Source organism: Symphalangus syndactylus, chromosome 13, assembly GCF_028878055.3.
Source record: "Symphalangus syndactylus isolate Jambi chromosome 13, NHGRI_mSymSyn1-v2.1_pri, whole genome shotgun sequence".
Taxonomy (NCBI): domain Eukaryota; kingdom Metazoa; phylum Chordata; class Mammalia; order Primates; family Hylobatidae; genus Symphalangus; species Symphalangus syndactylus.
In genome coordinates this window covers 43,060,653-43,077,255 of record NC_072435.2, presented here as the reverse complement: position 1 = coordinate 43,077,255, position 16,603 = coordinate 43,060,653, and the positions used below count along the sequence as shown (strand labels likewise).

General features: G+C 51.0%; 1 protein-coding gene across 1 annotated transcript in view; it reads left to right on the top strand.

Annotated features, from left to right (window-relative positions):
- The window catches only part of CPAMD8 (C3 and PZP like alpha-2-macroglobulin domain containing 8), a 135,654-nt gene that overhangs the window by 76,239 nt on the left and 42,812 nt on the right, over window positions 1-16,603 (top strand). Inside the window, exons 20-23 of the mRNA XM_055239131.2 lie at window positions 865-1,096; window positions 5,866-6,019; window positions 7,098-7,228; window positions 13,570-13,621. Of these exons, the coding sequence (XP_055095106.2) occupies window positions 865-1,096; window positions 5,866-6,019; window positions 7,098-7,228; window positions 13,570-13,621 (569 nt within the window). The remainder of the gene's footprint in view (window positions 1-864; window positions 1,097-5,865; window positions 6,020-7,097; window positions 7,229-13,569; window positions 13,622-16,603) is intronic.

Here is a 16,603-nt window from a genome sequence, read left to right as displayed (position 1 = left end):
ACTATGTTGTCAAGGTTTATTCCTGGGCTCTCTATTTGATTCCATTGGTCTGTATGTCTGTCTTTATGCCAGTAACACATTGATTTGATTATGGTAGCTTTGTGGTGAGTTTTGAAGTGTGAGCTCGCCAGCTTTATTCTTGTTTTCTTTGTTTGGCCACCAGAGTCCTTTGAGATCCGTGTAAAATCTCAAGGTGGAGTTTTCTATTTCTGCAAAATAAAATAAAAAGTCAATGGGCTTTATGATAGAGGTTCCATTGAATCCATAGATCACTTTGGGTAGTTTTGACATTTTAACAAGTCTTCTGATCCATGAACATGGGATATGTTTTCATTTATTTATGTCTTTTTTGTCTTTTTAAATTTCGTTCGATAATCTTTTTGTGTGTGTGTGACAGGGATCTCACTCTGTTGCTGAGGCTGGACTGCAGTGGTGGGATCACAGCTCACTGCACACTCGACCACCTGGGCTCAAGTGAATCCTCCACCTCAGCCTCTGAGTGGCTGGGCCTACAGGCATGTGTCACTACACCCACCTAATTTTTTAATTTTTTGTAGCGACAAGGTCTCATCATCTTGCCCAGGGTGGTCCGGAACTCCTGGGCTCAGGCAGTCTCCAACCTCGGCCTCCCAGAGTGCTGGGATTACAGGCATGAGCCACTGCACCCAGCCCATGTTTTCTATTAGAGTCAGGGCTGAGGGACAGTTGTTTCCTGTGCCGCTTTTGTGATGCCTTCAATCCTTGTTTCTAAGCTCCTAGGGTGCCTCTCTGAGCCATGCAGCCTGGGTCATCCATGCCCACTTGCCCCCTCGAGGCATGGCCCTGGAGAAGGCCCCCCCATCATGGTTGTCTGTCTCTCCACAGTGACCCATCTGGTGAGGAGACACTCAGTGTGAAGGTCCCGGACTCCATCACCAGCTGGGTGGGTGAGGCCATGGCCCTGTCCACCTCTCAGGGCTTAGGCATCGCCGAGCCCTCCCTGCTGAAGACCTTCAAGCCCTTCTTCGTGGACTTCACGGTCCCCCCGCTCATCATCCGTGGGGAGCAAGTCAAGATCCCGCTCAGTGTCTACAACTACATGGGCACCTGCGCCGAGGTACTCAGCCCCCCAAATACATAGCCTTCCTCCATTCAGTGGGGAGTTGGGACTGCATTGGTGCTATAAGGGAGGCAGGGGTGGGACAGTGCTGGCTTGGGGGATTTAGGAGGGCGAGAGCCTCTATGATGTTGGGGAGCAGGGATGGGTGGGCTTAGCCTGGGGGGCTTTGGGAAGGATGCGTCATCTGTGCTGTCAGGGAGGCAAGAGTGGGATGAGATCAGCTTCTGATTTACCAACCGTTGAAGCCGGGTGGGGAGGAGGTGGGGACACGTGTGTGTGAGTGAGAGGGACTTGGTGTAAATGGAGCTGTTGTCCCTGACTCCCTGGCCTAGCAAGGGCGTGCCTGAACTGGTATCATATATGATAGCATGGAGCTTTCTCTGTAAATCGCCAGATAGGAAATATTTCCGTCTTTGCTGGCCATACAATCCCTGTGGCAGCGACTCAACTCAGCCCTGATAGCATAAAAGCAACCTAGATGATCTCTTACCTGAACAGATGTGGCTGTGTTCCAATAAAGCTTGATTTCTAGACACTGAAATCTGAACTCCATAGAATTTTCACGTGTCACAAAATAATCATTCTTCTTTTAATTTTTTTCCCTCCTGACCATTTGAAAAAGATGAAAACCATCTTTAGCTTGTGGGCCCCACAGAGACACGTGGTGGATCCAGTTTGGCCTGTGGGTCTTAATTCGCAGACCCCCCACAAGGTACCAGGAAATCCTGGTGGTGAACAGAGAGGGTGCTTGGAATCCCGGTTTATACTCATAGAGCTGCTGATCTTAGGCACGTTATTCAATCTGTTGGTGTGTCGGAGCCTCGCTGGGGGCTAAAGGGTTAAATGAGTTAGTCTCAGTAGACACTGAGAACATTAAGCAGGGCTGTTTTTTGATGATGTTATTGGGATTCCAGTGTCTGCCAGAGGTGTGCAGTGAAGGCCAAAGCTCTTTCTTGGAGGCGGCAGGAAAGGCTGCTCTCCTAGTCTCCTTGGGCTGGTAAGGTAGCCCAACCAGGTGGCTTAAAACAACAGAAATGTATTGTCCCACAGTTCACGAGAAGAAGCGTGAAGGCAAAGTGTCATCAGGGCTGGTCCCTTTTGGAGGCTCTGAGGGAGAATCTGTCTATGCCTTTCTTTCTCTCTCTCTCTTTTTTTTTTTTTTTTTGAAACAGCATCTTACTCTATTACCCAGGCTGGAGTGCACTGGTTCAATCACAGCTCACTGCAGCCTCGACCTCCTGGGCTCAAGCAATCCCCCCTCCTCAGCCTCTCAAGTAGCTGGGACTACAGGTGTGCACCACCGCGCCTGGCTAATTATTTTATTTCATTTTCGTAGAGATGGCATGTTGCTCAGGCTGGTCTCGAACTCCTGGCCTCAAGTGACCCTCCCACCTCGGCCTGCCAGAGTGCTGGGATTGCAGGCATGAGCCACTGAACTCGGCCCCTCTCTCCCTCTCTCTTGGCTTCTGGTAGCTTGTGCCAGTATCAGAAGACCCCGTCACCCAGGATGTGAGATCCAAGCTCAAGCTTGGAGCGAAGTGGTTTGTGTTTAGATCCCACTCACTCAGTTTTGGTGGGGCATGTAATTCTGCAGCTGGTGCTGGGCTGACAATTTTGCTTGCATTTTTTTTTCTTTGAGACAGGGTCTTGCTCTGTCGCCCAGGCTGGAGTGCAGTGGCGTGATCTTGGCTCACTGCAACCTCCGCCTCCCGGGTTCAAGCGATTCTCCTGCCTCAGCCTCCTGAGTAGCTGAGATTACAGGCGCCCGCCACCACGCCTAGCTAATTTTTGTATTTTTAGTAGAGACGGGGTTTCACTATGTTGGCCAGGCTGGTCTCAAACTCCTGATCTTAAGCCATCTGCCTGCCTTGGCCTCCCAAAATGCTGGGATTACAGGCATGAGCCACCATGCCCGGCCACCTTCATCATCTTATCAAGCTCCTGTGTGGGCCAAGGAAGAAGGGTCTGTGATGGAATCGTTCACCATTAGGAAGCTCAAAGAAGCATTGTCATGGGTTCAGGGGCCTCCAGGGAGTGAGTGGCAGAGCTATGTGGTAGAATCAATGTCTACGGGTGCCGGGACAGCCCAGAAAAGGGGAAGTCCCCCTGAATCTGAGAGTCTGCAGGTGATGTGTGAGTCAGGCATCGGGGCGGGAAGGGCATTCGCAAAAAGGGAACAGCATGTCCAAGCAACAGAAGCAGGAGGCAGCTTGACCTTTCCTGGGTCCTGCCTGAGACACAGTTTGGCTTGGCTTTGGGGTCTGGTCAGGGAAGATGGAAAAGCAGGTGAGGAGGAAGAGAAGGAGGAGGTCAGAGGCTCCTGCCGTTGTCTGGGCAGGAGGCAAGGAGGCAGGAAGCAACCAAGGCAGCGGTCACGGGGTGGCTTCGGTGAGGGATAAATGGGAGGTGTTAGACTCAGAATGGCCAGGTAGTGGTGCCCAGCATCCTAGCTTCAGTCCTAACCTTTCCAATCCATCCTTTACGGTTCTTTTTATATGGATTATGGTTGGGAGGAATAGGATCTCGGTTTCCAAAAGAAAGAATACACACAGACTATGCCCTGACCTGTAGGGTGGCCCCTAAAGGGAGGCTTCCCTCTGAAACCTGTGAGCAGAATCCCCAGGTGTCCAGCTTGGCTCTGAGCACATGCTGGGGTCTAGCTTTTCCAGTAGGAAGAAGGAAGTCCTGCTGGGCAGCGTATGTGCTTAAGGACCACCCCAGCTTGTATGACCATCCCCAAGACGGAGAAAACAGACCCATTCAGACCCTCCAGTGGGGAGCGCTGGTCATTTCACTCAGGACCTGGAAAATGGCTCACTGACACTGTTGAGTTTCTTTCTTTCTCCTTCTTTCCTCCCTCCCTCCCTCTCTCTTTCTTTCTTCTTTCTTTCTTTCTTTCTTTTTCTTTCTTTCTTTCTTTCTTTCTTTCTTTCTTTCTTTCTTTCTTTCTTTCTTTCTTTCTTTCTTTCTTCTTTTTCTCTCTTTCTCTTTCTTTTCTTTTTCTTTCTTTCTTTCTTCCTTCCTTCCTTCTTTCCTTCCTTTCTTTCTTTCTGCCTCCCCTTCCCTCTCCCTCTCCCTCCTCCTCCCCTCCCCTCCCATCCCCTCCCCTCCCCTCCCCTTCCTTTCCCCTCCCTTCTCCTCCCTTCCCCTCCCTTCCCCTCCCTTCCCCTCTCTTCCTCTCCCTTCCCCTCTCTTCCCCTCTCTTCCCTTCCCTTCCCCTCCTTTCCCTTCCATTCCCCTTCTTTCCTTTTCTTCTTCTTTTGATGGAGTCTCGCTTTGTTGCCCAGGCTGGAGTGCAGTGGTGTGATCTCAGCTCACTGCAACCTCTACCTCCTAGGTTCAAGGATTCCTCTGCCTCAGTCTCCTGAGTAGCTGGGATTACAGGTGCCCACCACTACGCCCAGTTTTCAGTAGAGACGGGGTTTCCCCATGTTGGCCAAGCTGGTGTCAAACTCCTGACCTCAGGTGATCTGCCCGCCTCGGCCTCCCAAAGTGCTGGGATTACAGGTGTGAGCCACCGCACCTGGCCTCTTTCTTTCTTCCTAGGAAAATGCTACCTCAAGGGGGATGTGGGGATTCCTGATGTGCACCCTGCAGCAGCCATTGGCTCTCAGATCTAGCTGGGCCTTTCCTTTGGCAGGATTCAGGACTCTATCACACGTGCCACTTCACATTTTCCCCGCATCCTTCCCTCCACGTCACACCTGCAGCCTCTGTGCCAGCCCTTGGGTGGGACAACATTCTGAGGCTCAGCAATCACTCATGTCTTGATCAGCCATTTCTTTAGTTCCTAGCGGGGCACCCAGTAGGTGCTCCATATATGCTGGTTGGAGAAATGGATGTGGAGCAAAGATTTCCTCTTAGATGGAGGGGTTGCAAACGTGCTTGCATATGCACCCACAGTGCACACGCACACACCCCACAAAATGCACACACATGCACACAGAGACCAGTATGTGTGAGCATGCACATGATGCACCTGCACACATCGTCATGGTATACATATGCACATGTACATGCATGATACATGTATACACATGCCATGCTTGCAATCCATACACAGACATGCACATGGAGATCCATGCATGCATCCATAGCACCTGTGTACCCATATAGGCACACACATGCATGCAGAAACTAGCATGCCCATACAGACACACACACAAATGCATGTCCACATGCCTTCACCTGGTAGATGCACATGTGTGCACATGCATGCATGCACATGTGTGTGCAATCTGTGCTTGCATACATGCACACACTTGTGCACCCAGGGACACATGCATTCACAGCACACATACGCACATGAATACACACACACGTGCACACACAGAGCTGTGCTCTGACATCATGGAGCTGCACGGTTGGAGAGAGGGTCAGGAGAGGCACTCTGTGTACCTGCTGTGGGAGAGGTTACATCCCTCTGGAGTCCCGGAGTGGATGGACATACAGGAGAGGCAGCCCTGGCTGGAACTGGCAGCTTCAGTCCGTGGGAGATCTGGACCTGTGAGGATACGGAGGGCTGTGGGGAGGAGAGGGCTCACAGCAAGTCAGATGGGCATGAGAAGGCCAAGTGGGGCACCAGACAGCAGAGGGTAGTTTGTTCTGATCGGAAATAGAAAGGGGACCTTCCCGGGGGGAGCATGGCGCTTTGAGAGGCTGACAAGTCTGGTGTGTGCAGTGAGTGGTGGGATGTGTGTTGGGCCTCGAGGCACTGGGAGGGGGCCTGGATTCCAGGCACCATGAGCCAATGCTACCCTCTGCAGGTGTACATGAAGCTCTCGGTTCCCAAGGGCATCCAGTTTGTTGGGCATCCTGGCAAACGCCATCTGACCAAGAAGATGTGTGTGGCCCCCGGGGAGGCTGAGCCCATCTGGGTCGTTCTGTCCTTCAGTGACCTGGGGCTGAACAACATTACAGGTGAGGGCACCACAGTTCTTGGGGTGTCCCCCCTCTCCACGCTGCAAAAGGGTCCTGGCATTGACCCCATTTGGGGATGAGGGGTGGATGGGGCAGCAGGTACGGTCAGGACTGTCCCAAGGAAAATGGGACAGCAACAGAGACAAGCAGAACAGAAGGAATGGGCCCAGGAAGAGTGGGGAGGCAGGCCCTGGGGTCTCACCTGTTGGGGGAGCTGGGCTCTTAAGGTGCCAACCCAGTGTAGCACACACACATGCAGACATGCATACACACACAAATCCACACACAGACATGCCCACATGTGTAGACATGCATACACACACAAATCCACACACACATGCCATGTGTAGACATGCATACACACACACAAATCCACACACACACTGCCCACATGTGTAGACATGCATACACACACAAACAAATCCACACACGCACATGCCTGCATGTGTAGACATGCATCACACACACAAATACAGACACATGCCTGCACATGCAGACATGCATACACACACACAAATCCATACACACACACGCCCACATGTGCAGATATGCATTGCACACGCAAACCTGTACAAACACATGCACACATGCACACACACGCACACACATGCACACATGCATCTATACATATAAACTTGTACACACAAACATGGAAAAATGCACCTACATGCATATACACACAAACACATGTACAGATACACACATGCATATGCACACACAAATTTGTACACACACAAATGCACACACATGCATATGCACACACAAACTTGTACATACAAGCACACACAAATGCACACACAAACTCGTGCACACAAATGCACACATGTGCATATGCACAAACTCGTACACACAAGCACATGCACAAGTGCATGCATATGCACACATGAGCCTGTACATTCAAACACATGCATACATGTGCAGACATACACACGTGCATGCATGCACACATCTGCATATACACACGCACATGTGCACACACACATATGCATGCACGCACATCTGGGATGAGGAGAGGGATGAGACAGCCCCCATCTTGGGTGGAGACCTGTTCTGAGACCAAGACATCAAATTTCTGCAGCCAAAGCCCTTGCTTACGGAGACACAAATTGCTGCCGGGATGGGAGGTCCAGCAAACACCCTGAGGAGAATCACGCCGACAGGAGGGTCCCCATCGGGGTGGATCACGTGAGACGCAGTGTGATGGTTGAGGTAAGGCCATGTCTTCATCTCTGGTGCTTAGCCAGGGCCTCATTCCTTCAGCCATGAAGCTGGGGCCAGCTGGAATGTGTGGTCTGAGGCTGAGCCAGGGCCTGGGCAGCCTTCACCGGTTGTGCTTGAGAGCTCAGGGTGCCTGGACTTTGGGGTACTTCCTCGTTGGAGGATCATGGTGGTCCGGTCCCTCCCTAAAGTGCAGAGCGGGCTTTGGTGAAGCAGCCTGGGACTCTTCAGGAGCTGCAGCAAGTGCCCCCTGACCCCTGGGTGAACTATTTAGGAAGACCATGTCCCTCATCTCGTGCTTGTCATAGGCATTTGTGGGGACCATGACTCAGCATTTGGGGCATTGTCGTTGGATGGCCTGTGTAGGAAGGACACAGAGCCGCAGGGGGCAGAGGCAGGCTCCAGGATCTCACAGACCCCCAGCTATGAATCTAGGATTGGCCACTTACCCATGGTCTCAGGAAGCATCCTGGCTTTCCAGCCCCGCTCCGTAAGACAAGAGGGGCTCACCTTCATAAGACCGGGTGGGAAGCCAGAGATGACACACAGATGTCTCCGGGCTGAGCGTGCAGTAGCCACCATGCCTCATCTTTTCTTGGCTGCTTGGACACATCAGAGCCCTACTGAGGCTCCATTTGGTGCTGCACCAACAGCAGCCCCTAACAGCAGCCCCAAGGGTCTCACATTCCCCAAAGGCCCAGCTGCAAACAGCTGCTCTCCCTCCCTGCTGGGATCCTGCTGGCCCTGAACACAAGTGGCTTCTGTCAGCACCAGAAGTCATGTGCCCACTGGGCAGAACTCCGGAGCGGTGACAGTGGACAGGTCATCGCTGTAGTGTCGTTGATGCGATGTGATGGATTCCTCGGGGACAAGAGTGCTGTCAGGTGGGGACCGAGATCTCTGTGAGCCAGCAGGATGGGATGGTCCAGATGGGGAAATGCAGAGACCCCTGGTCACCCTTTGCCCAGCCAGGGCATCCTCCCTGGGCCACAGCCTGCCCTCCTAAGGCCCAAGAAGGAGGCAGTGAGCCCCTCTGAGCTGCAGAACCTGGAGGCCTGGTGTTCCTGCCTCCTCCCCTTACAGAAGGGATTTCTCAATGCACGCAGAGGGACTCTTGAGGGTCTCCTTCCCTGGAGCCTTTCCTCCCATCCATGCCACAGAACTGTCTCTGCACCTGCAGTATCCACTGGTCTGGCTTCCTGGAGGCAGCTCTGGGAAAAGATATAGGCATCAGAAGACTTGAAATGTTAATGCAAAAGATGAAGCTACAATTAGAAAAGCAATTTATGAAGCAAGAGGCACCAGAATGTGTGGCTTGATAAAGCAGCAAAATGGTCCTCCTGCCTCTTCTCACTAGAGGGCTGTGGGCGCCACCAGCTGAGCTGGACTTAGGAGCAAGAAGCTGAATAGGATGCATGGGCTGGTGGGGAAGCATCACCTGTGCACGGCCTATTATGGGCACTGTACCAGGGTGCGGATGGCTTGGCAGGTGCAAGGAGTACGGACACCGCTCTGCCTTGCTCCCCTGCTGGCCTGCAAGGGGATTACGATCCTCCATGTCTGCTGGGAGGTTGAGAGTTTTCAGTCATCTCCATGTGAATTTCACTTCATTGAAATTCCAAGGAGCAAAGAGGAGGCAGAAATAATTCGGGCCTCACTGGAGTGATAGGAGGGCTGGCCAGCCAGGGAGTGGGCTCTGGAGCGAGAGCCCCAGATTCGGATGGAACCACTGGATGGTTAAATGAGAGTGTCGGTGGAAAGCCTCTCATGGTGTCTGGCCTGTCTACTAAAGACTCATGTGCTGTTGTCACACAGGCATTTATAACAGTCAACTGGGGAATCCCAGACCAAAGTCAGGGATACACTTTCTATTTTAGGAAATGTCCATCAGCTGATGAATTAGAGAAATGAATGTGGGTCGCTGAAATGTGATTCCCTCAGTGGAATATTATTCAGCTGTGAAGGGCCGGGTGCAGTGGCTCACACCTGTAATCCTCATGCTTTGGGAGGCTGAGGCAGGAGGATGGCTTGAGGCCAGGAGTTGGAGGCTGCAGTGAGCTATGATTATGCCACCATACTCCAGCCTGGAAAACAGAGCCAGACCCTGTCTAAATAAATGAATAAATAAATAAAGCACTGATCCATGCTACAACGTGGATAAACCTAGAAAACGTGATACTGAGTGAAAGAAGATAGACACAGGCCAGGCACGGTGGCTCACGCCTGTAGTCTCAGCACTTTGGGAGGCCAAGGTGGGCAGATCACCTTAAGTCATGAGTTCGAGACCAGCCTGGACAACATGGCAAAACCCTGTCCCTACTAAAAATACAAAAATTAGCTGGGCATGGTGGCACACACCTGTTGTCCCAGCTCCTCAGGAGGCTGAGGAGGGAGGATTGCTTGAGTCCAGGAGGTGGGAGTTACAGTGAGCAACAGAGGGACTCTGGTGACACTGCACTCTAGCCTGGGCGACAGAGCCAGACCCTGTCTCAAAAAAAAAAAAAAAGTCAAACACAAAAGGCCACATGGTGTATGATTCAATTTATATGAAATGCCCAGAACAGGCAAATCCAGAGGGGCCAAAAGGAATGAAACACAGATCTGTACTACAAGGTTGAAGAAACGCCCAGCGGGGCTAGTGTTCATGGCATCATGCCGGCTCCACATTCTGAGATCTGGCCCCAGCCGGAAAGGGCACAGAGACAAAGGAGGTTGGAACCAGGATGGACAAGTGCAGCCCGAGATGGGCTAACGCTCAAGGAGCAAACCCAAGCCACGGCAGAGGGGCAGAGTGGAAGAGATGGGCATCATTGAGGAAGCCGGCTGTGGGGTCCTCTGTGGGCTGAGTCAGCAGAGGTTTCTTGGGACCCAGAAACCATGAGGAGCCCCTGGATTTGTGCCCAGGGCCCCAGCCAATGGTCAGCCAGAGGCACAGTGCATCCTTGTTATATTAGTTTGTTCTTACATTGCTATAAAGAAATACCTGAGACTGGGTTATTTATTAATTTATTTATATTACTACTAGTTTTTGGGATGGAGTCTCACTCTGTCGCCCAGGCTGGAGTGTAGTGGTGCAATCTCAGCTCACTGCAACCTCCACCTCCCAGGTTCAAGTGATTCTTCTTTCTCAGCCTCCTGAGTAGCAGGGACTACAGGCGTGCACCACCACACCTGGCTGATTTTTGTATTTTTAGTAGAGACGAGGGTTTCACCATGTTGGCCAGGTTAGTCTTGAATTCCTTGAATTCCCTATTCCTTGAATAGACCTCAGGTGATCCGCCTGCCTCGGTCTCCCAAAGTGCTGGGATTACAAACATGAGCCACCATGCCTGGCCATGACTGGATAATTAGGAAAGAAAAGAGGTTTAATTGGCTCACAGTTCTGTAGGCTGTACAGGAAGCATGGCTGGGGAGGCCTCAGGAAACTTACAATCATGGCAGGAGGTGAAGGAGAAGAAGGCGTGTCTTACGTGGCTGGAGCAGGAACAGGAGGGAAGGGGGAGGTGCTTCACAGTTTTGTGGTTGTTGTTTTGAGATGGAGTCTCGCTCTGTTGCCAGGCCGGAGTGCAGTGGCGTGATCTCAGCTCATTGCAACCTCCACCCCCCTGGTTCAAGCGAGTCTCCTGCCTCGGCCTCCCGAATAGCTGGGATTACAGGCACCAGCCACCACGCCCAGATAATTTTTATATTTTTAGTAGAGACGGGGTTTCACCATGTTGGCCAGGATGGTCTCTATCTCTTGACCTCATGATTCGCTCACCTCGGCCTCCCAAAGTGCTGGGATTACAGGCGTGAGCCACCGTGCCCAGCTGCTTCACAGTTTTAAACAACCAGATCTCATGAGAACTCACTCATTATCATGAGAACAGCAAGGGGGAAATCTGCCCCCATGATCCAATCACCTTCCACCAGGCCCCTCTTTCAACATCGAGGATTACAATTCAACATGAGATTTGGGCGGGGACACAAATCCAAACCATATCACTCACCACCAGCAGAATGGATCTGGTTCTGTCTCTATGGGTTTTCCCACTGGACATTTTGTATCAATGGAATCATACAACATGTGGCCTTTTGAGTCTGGCTTCTCTCACTCAGCACAGTGTGTTCAGGGTTTATCCACGGTGCAGCATGGATCCATGCTTGCTTCTATGGCTCAATCATATTCCATTGGATGGGTGGACCACATTTTCTTTATCTGTTCACCTATGGTGGGCATTTGGGTTATGCACAATTTTTAGGATTATGCAGCTGTTAAAAAGCTACCATGAGGCCAGGCACAGTGGCTCATGCCTGTAATCCCAGCACTTTGGGAGGCCGAGGCAGGTGGATCACCTGAGGTTGGGGAGTTCGAGACCAGCCTGACCAACATGGAGAAACCCCATCTCTATGAAACAATACAAAAAATTAGCCAGGCGTGGTGGCAGGCACCTGTAATCCCAGCTACTCGGGAGGCTGAGACAGGAGAATTGCTTGAACCTGGGAGGCAGAGGTTGCAGTGAGCCGAGACTGCGCCACTGGACTCCAGCCTGGGCGACAGAGCGAGACTCCATCTCAAAAAAAAAAAAAAAAAAGCCACCCGTGGGTTACAGTGGCCTGGCCCTGCCCATTGCTCCAAATCCCTTTCCCAACAAGGGGCCAGGCTGGTAGACAGGGGGTTACTGAGGCCTAAGCAATGCTTCTGGGGCCTTCCCTGGTGCCCCCTAGCTTAGCAGATGACCTGTGGGCTCCACATCGGGCCTAGCAGGTGTGAGATGAAATCCTGGCAGGTGGACGGCTCGGTGTAGTCTGAGATGGTGTCTTCAGCCTCTCAGCACCAACCCTGGGAAGTTTACTAGGAAGTGGATGTGAGTGGGGACAAGCATCTCCTGGACTCATCAGTATAGACACATGACAATTTCAAGGAGAGATTTGGAATGAAAGTAGGTAAGGATGAGAAAATACAACAAGAACTGACCGTCAGTAGCACTGAGAAGACTCCAGACCCCTTCTGAAGCATGATAACCCCGTCACAAGGTGAGGATGGGGGTCTTTATCCCCATCTTAGAGATGATGAAATGGGGGCCCAGAGAGGTTGAGTGAGTGGCCCTAAGCCAGTCAGCAGGAATGGTTGTATTAGGATTCACCAGAGAAACAGAAATCCACCGCACACACATACATAGAATGAGATTTGCTATATACACACACTCCCACACATACATCTGTAGGACAGGTTTATCATAAGGTACTGGCTCATGCACTTACGGAAGCCGAGAAGTTTACAAGCTGCCCTCTGCAAGATAGAGACCCAGGAGGCTGGGTGTGGTGGCTCATGCCTGTAATCCTAGCACTTTGGGAGGCCGAGGCAGGCAGATCGCTTGAGGTCAGGAGTTTGAGACTAGCCTGGCCAACATGGCAAAATCCCATCTCCACCAAAAATATAAAAAATTAGCCTGGCATGGTGACATGTGCCTGTAATCCCAGCTACTTGGGAGGCTGAGGCATGAGACTTGCTTAAACCCAGGAGGCAGAGATTTCAATGAGCTGAGATCACTCACACCACTGCACTCCAGCCTGGGTGACAGAGTGAGACTCTGTCGATAGATAGATAGATAGATAGATAGATAGATAGATAGATAGATAGATAAAATTGACCATCCTAATGGGGAAGGGGCTGCCAGGCCACCTGGCTGCACCTGCCCCATGTTAACCCTTTGAGGTCTGATCCAAGGGCCCCCACAGGGGCCGTGTTGGTCGGACCAAGTTCCGCAAGGTGTAGGAGTTTAAATTCTGGGCATCCCTTTTTAAGAGAGTGAGACAGCTGCCTTCCGGTATTTGGGGTCATCCATAGAAGAAGCAGAAATGAGAACCCAGATGGAAAAGACAGGAGACGAGATGTGGTGGACAGACAGTGGGATGGAGACCCGTCCTTGGCAGATGCAGGAGCCCCTCTCACAGTGCTCGCGGATGTCAAATGAGGCCTCAGAACCTGGCTTGTTTGTCCTCATGATGTACCCTGCCCAGAGGGAGATGGGAGGAAGTGGGTGGCTGGGAGGGTAGGGTAGGGATGTGGGCCCCATGACAAGTTTAGAAGCAGTTGGTGAGTTTCTTTTGGCCAGCAAGGGGGAGCAGCCTCAGTTTCCCCATTGGTGGGAGCCTGGGAAGTGGGTGGCCCTGTCCTACTCCAAGCACCTGTGACCTTGGTGTGACCTTGCTGATACCACGTAAACCCTGGAAGCACAATTATGTGGTCTGGACTTGAAGTCATTGCTGTGGGAGAGCCAGCTGCTCCGCTGAGCTGACCATCCCCCTCACCGCCCCAGCACTCAGTTCTCCTTGTTTCTTTGTTTCAGGCCGAAGGAGTCCCCCGGGCGTACACCTACAGCGCATTCTTCTGTCCCAGTGGTGAGTCCCCCATGCCCATCCTGCTCAGGTGTGGCCACCTGGCTGGGTCAGGACTTTGGCTTTCCCCCTTTCCCACACTGTGGGGGCTGTCCCACTGCAAAGTGAGCATCTGCCTTTCCCGGGGGAAGGGGGCACTGTGATTTAGGAAGAGCGATGTCCCAGCTGGGGACAGGCGGAGCCAGTGAGGGTGGGGCATCCACCACGCAGGGAATGAATACACAGGGATGTGCACTGCAGGCACCAAGCAAGAAGGTTAGGCCGGCCGGGCGCTGTGGCTCACGCCTGTAATCCCAGCACTTTGGGAGCCTGAGGAAGGTGGATCATTTGAAGTCAGGAGTTTGAGACCACCCTGGCCAACATGGTGAAACTTATCAATAATAAAAGTACAAAGTTGGCCGGGTGTGGTGGCTCACGCCTGTAATCCCAGCACTTTGGGAGGCCGAGGCGGGTGGATCACGAGGTCAGGAGTTCGAGATCAAGCCTGACCAACATGGTGAAACCCCGTCTCTACTAAAAATACAAAAAATTAGCTGGGCATGGTGGCGTGCACCTGCAATCCCAGCTGCTCAGGAGGCTGAGGCAGGAGAATCTCTTGAACCCGGGAGGCGGAGGTTGCAGTGAGCCGAGATCACGCCATTGCACTTCAGCCTGGGTGACAGAGCGAGACTCCAACTCAAAAAAAAAAAAAAAGTATGAAGTTAGCCAGGTGTGGTTGTGTGTGCCTGTAATCCCAGCTACTTGGGAGGTTGAGGCAGGAGAATCTCTTGAACCCAAGAGGTGGAGGTTGCAGTGAGCCGAGATTGCATCACAGCACTCCAGCCTGGGTGACAGAGTGAGACTCCATCTCAAAACAACAACAACAACACATGAGGCTGGACCTAAAGATCACACCTTACACAAGAATGAGCCCAAAATGGATCATGGACTTACACGTAAAACCATAGTGCTTTTAGAAAAAAACATAGGACAGCCTGGGCAACATGGCGAAATCCCATCTCTACAAAAAATTAAACAAACAAACAAACAAACAAAAACTTGGCCAGACGTGGTGGTGCACGCCTGTAGTCCCAGCTACTTGGGAGGTGGAGGTGGGAGGATTGCTTGAGCCCAGGAGGTGGAGGTTGCAGTGAGCCTTTATTGTATCACTACACTCCAGCCTGGTTGACAGAGAGAAACCCTGTCTCAAAAAGATGAAGTAAGGAAGGGAGGGAGGGACGGAGGGATGGAAGGAAGAAAGGAAGGAAGGAGGGAGGAAGGAAGGCAGGCAGGCAGGCAGTCAGGCAGGCAGGCAGGCAGGCAGGAAGGAAGGAAGGAAGGGAGAAAGGAAAGAGGAAGGAAAGGAAGGAAGAAAGGAGGGAAGAAAGGAAGGAAGGAGAAAGAAAAGAGGCAAAAAAAGATCTGCCACCTAGAGCCAAGCATATCGCTTTTAGACTTGAAAACTACAATCTATAAAAGGAAACATTAATAAATAAACCTCATCAAACTTTAAAAGTTTTTTTTTTCCACAATAAACCCTGTTAAGGGAGGAACTACAGTCTACAGCCTGGGAGAAAACACATTTGCAAACCCTATCAAATTACTAGTTTTTAGAATATATAAAGAAGTCTCCAATTCAGTAGTGAATAAAACAAACCATCTAATTAAAAGTGGGCAAGGCTGACTGTGGTGGCTCACATCTGTAATCCCAGCACTTTGGGAGGCTGAGGCAGGTGGATAACTTGGGGTCAAGAGTTTGGGACCAGCCTGGCCAGTATGGTGAAACTCCATCTCCACAAAAAATACAAAGAAAAATAAAATTAGCCAGGCATGGTGGCAGGTGCCTGTGGTCCCAGCTACTTGGGAGGCTGAGGCATGAGAATAGCTTGAACCTGGGAGGCAGAGGTTGCAGTGAGCCAACATTGTGCCACTGCACTCCAGCCTGGGTGACAGAATGAGACTCTATCTCAACAACAACAACAAACAAACAAACAAACAAAAAAGTGGGCAAAAGAAATAACCAGACATTTCACCGGAGGAGACATACAGATGGCAAATTGCACATAAAAAGAGGTTCGACATCATTTATCATTAGGGAAATGCAAATTACAGCATAATGACATACCCCTACACACCACCTATAAGAACGGCTAAGATTAAAAATAGAGCCGGGCGCAGTGGCTCATGCCTGTAATCCCAGCACTTTGAGAGGCCAAGGTGGGTGGAGAGCTTGAGTCCAGGAGTTCAAGACCAGCCTGGGCAACATGATGAGACTCTCTCTACAAAAATACAAAATATTAGCTGGGCATGGTGGCTTGTGCCTGTAGTCCTAGCTACTCGGGAGGCTGAGGTGGGAGGATTGCTTGACCCTGAGAGGCTGAGGTGGCAGTGAACTGTGATGGCACCATCACACTCCAGCCTAGGTGACAGAGTGAGATGCTATCTCAAAAAAAAAAAAAAAAATAGTGAACACTAAATGATGGCAAAGATGTGGAGAAAGTGGACCACTCAAACATTGCTGGTGGAAATGTAAAATGGTACAGCCACCTTTGGTAGTTTTTAAAAACAGTTTGGTGGTTTCTTAAAAAACTGAGCATGCAGCTACCCCACCACTCAGCAGTTGTACTCCTGAGTGTTGATCTCAGAGAAACAAAGACTTACGTTCACACAAAAACTTGTACACAGATGTTCATGTTAGCTTTATTTGTAGTAGCCCCAAACTGGAAACAGCCCGGATGTCCTTCAGCAGGTGAATGACTTAACAAGCTGTGCATTCAAGCCTTGGAATACTACTCACTAATAAAAAGGACAAACTATGGATACATAAAACAACTTGGATGAATCTTGAATGAAGGGAACTGAGTGGGAAGAAGATCCCAAAAGATACATGAATTATTCCATTTATATTTTTGAAATGACAAAATTTTATAAATAGAGGTCATATTAATGGTTGCCAGGGGTTAGGGAGAGGGAAGAGGAAGTAGGGGATGGATATGGTTATAAATG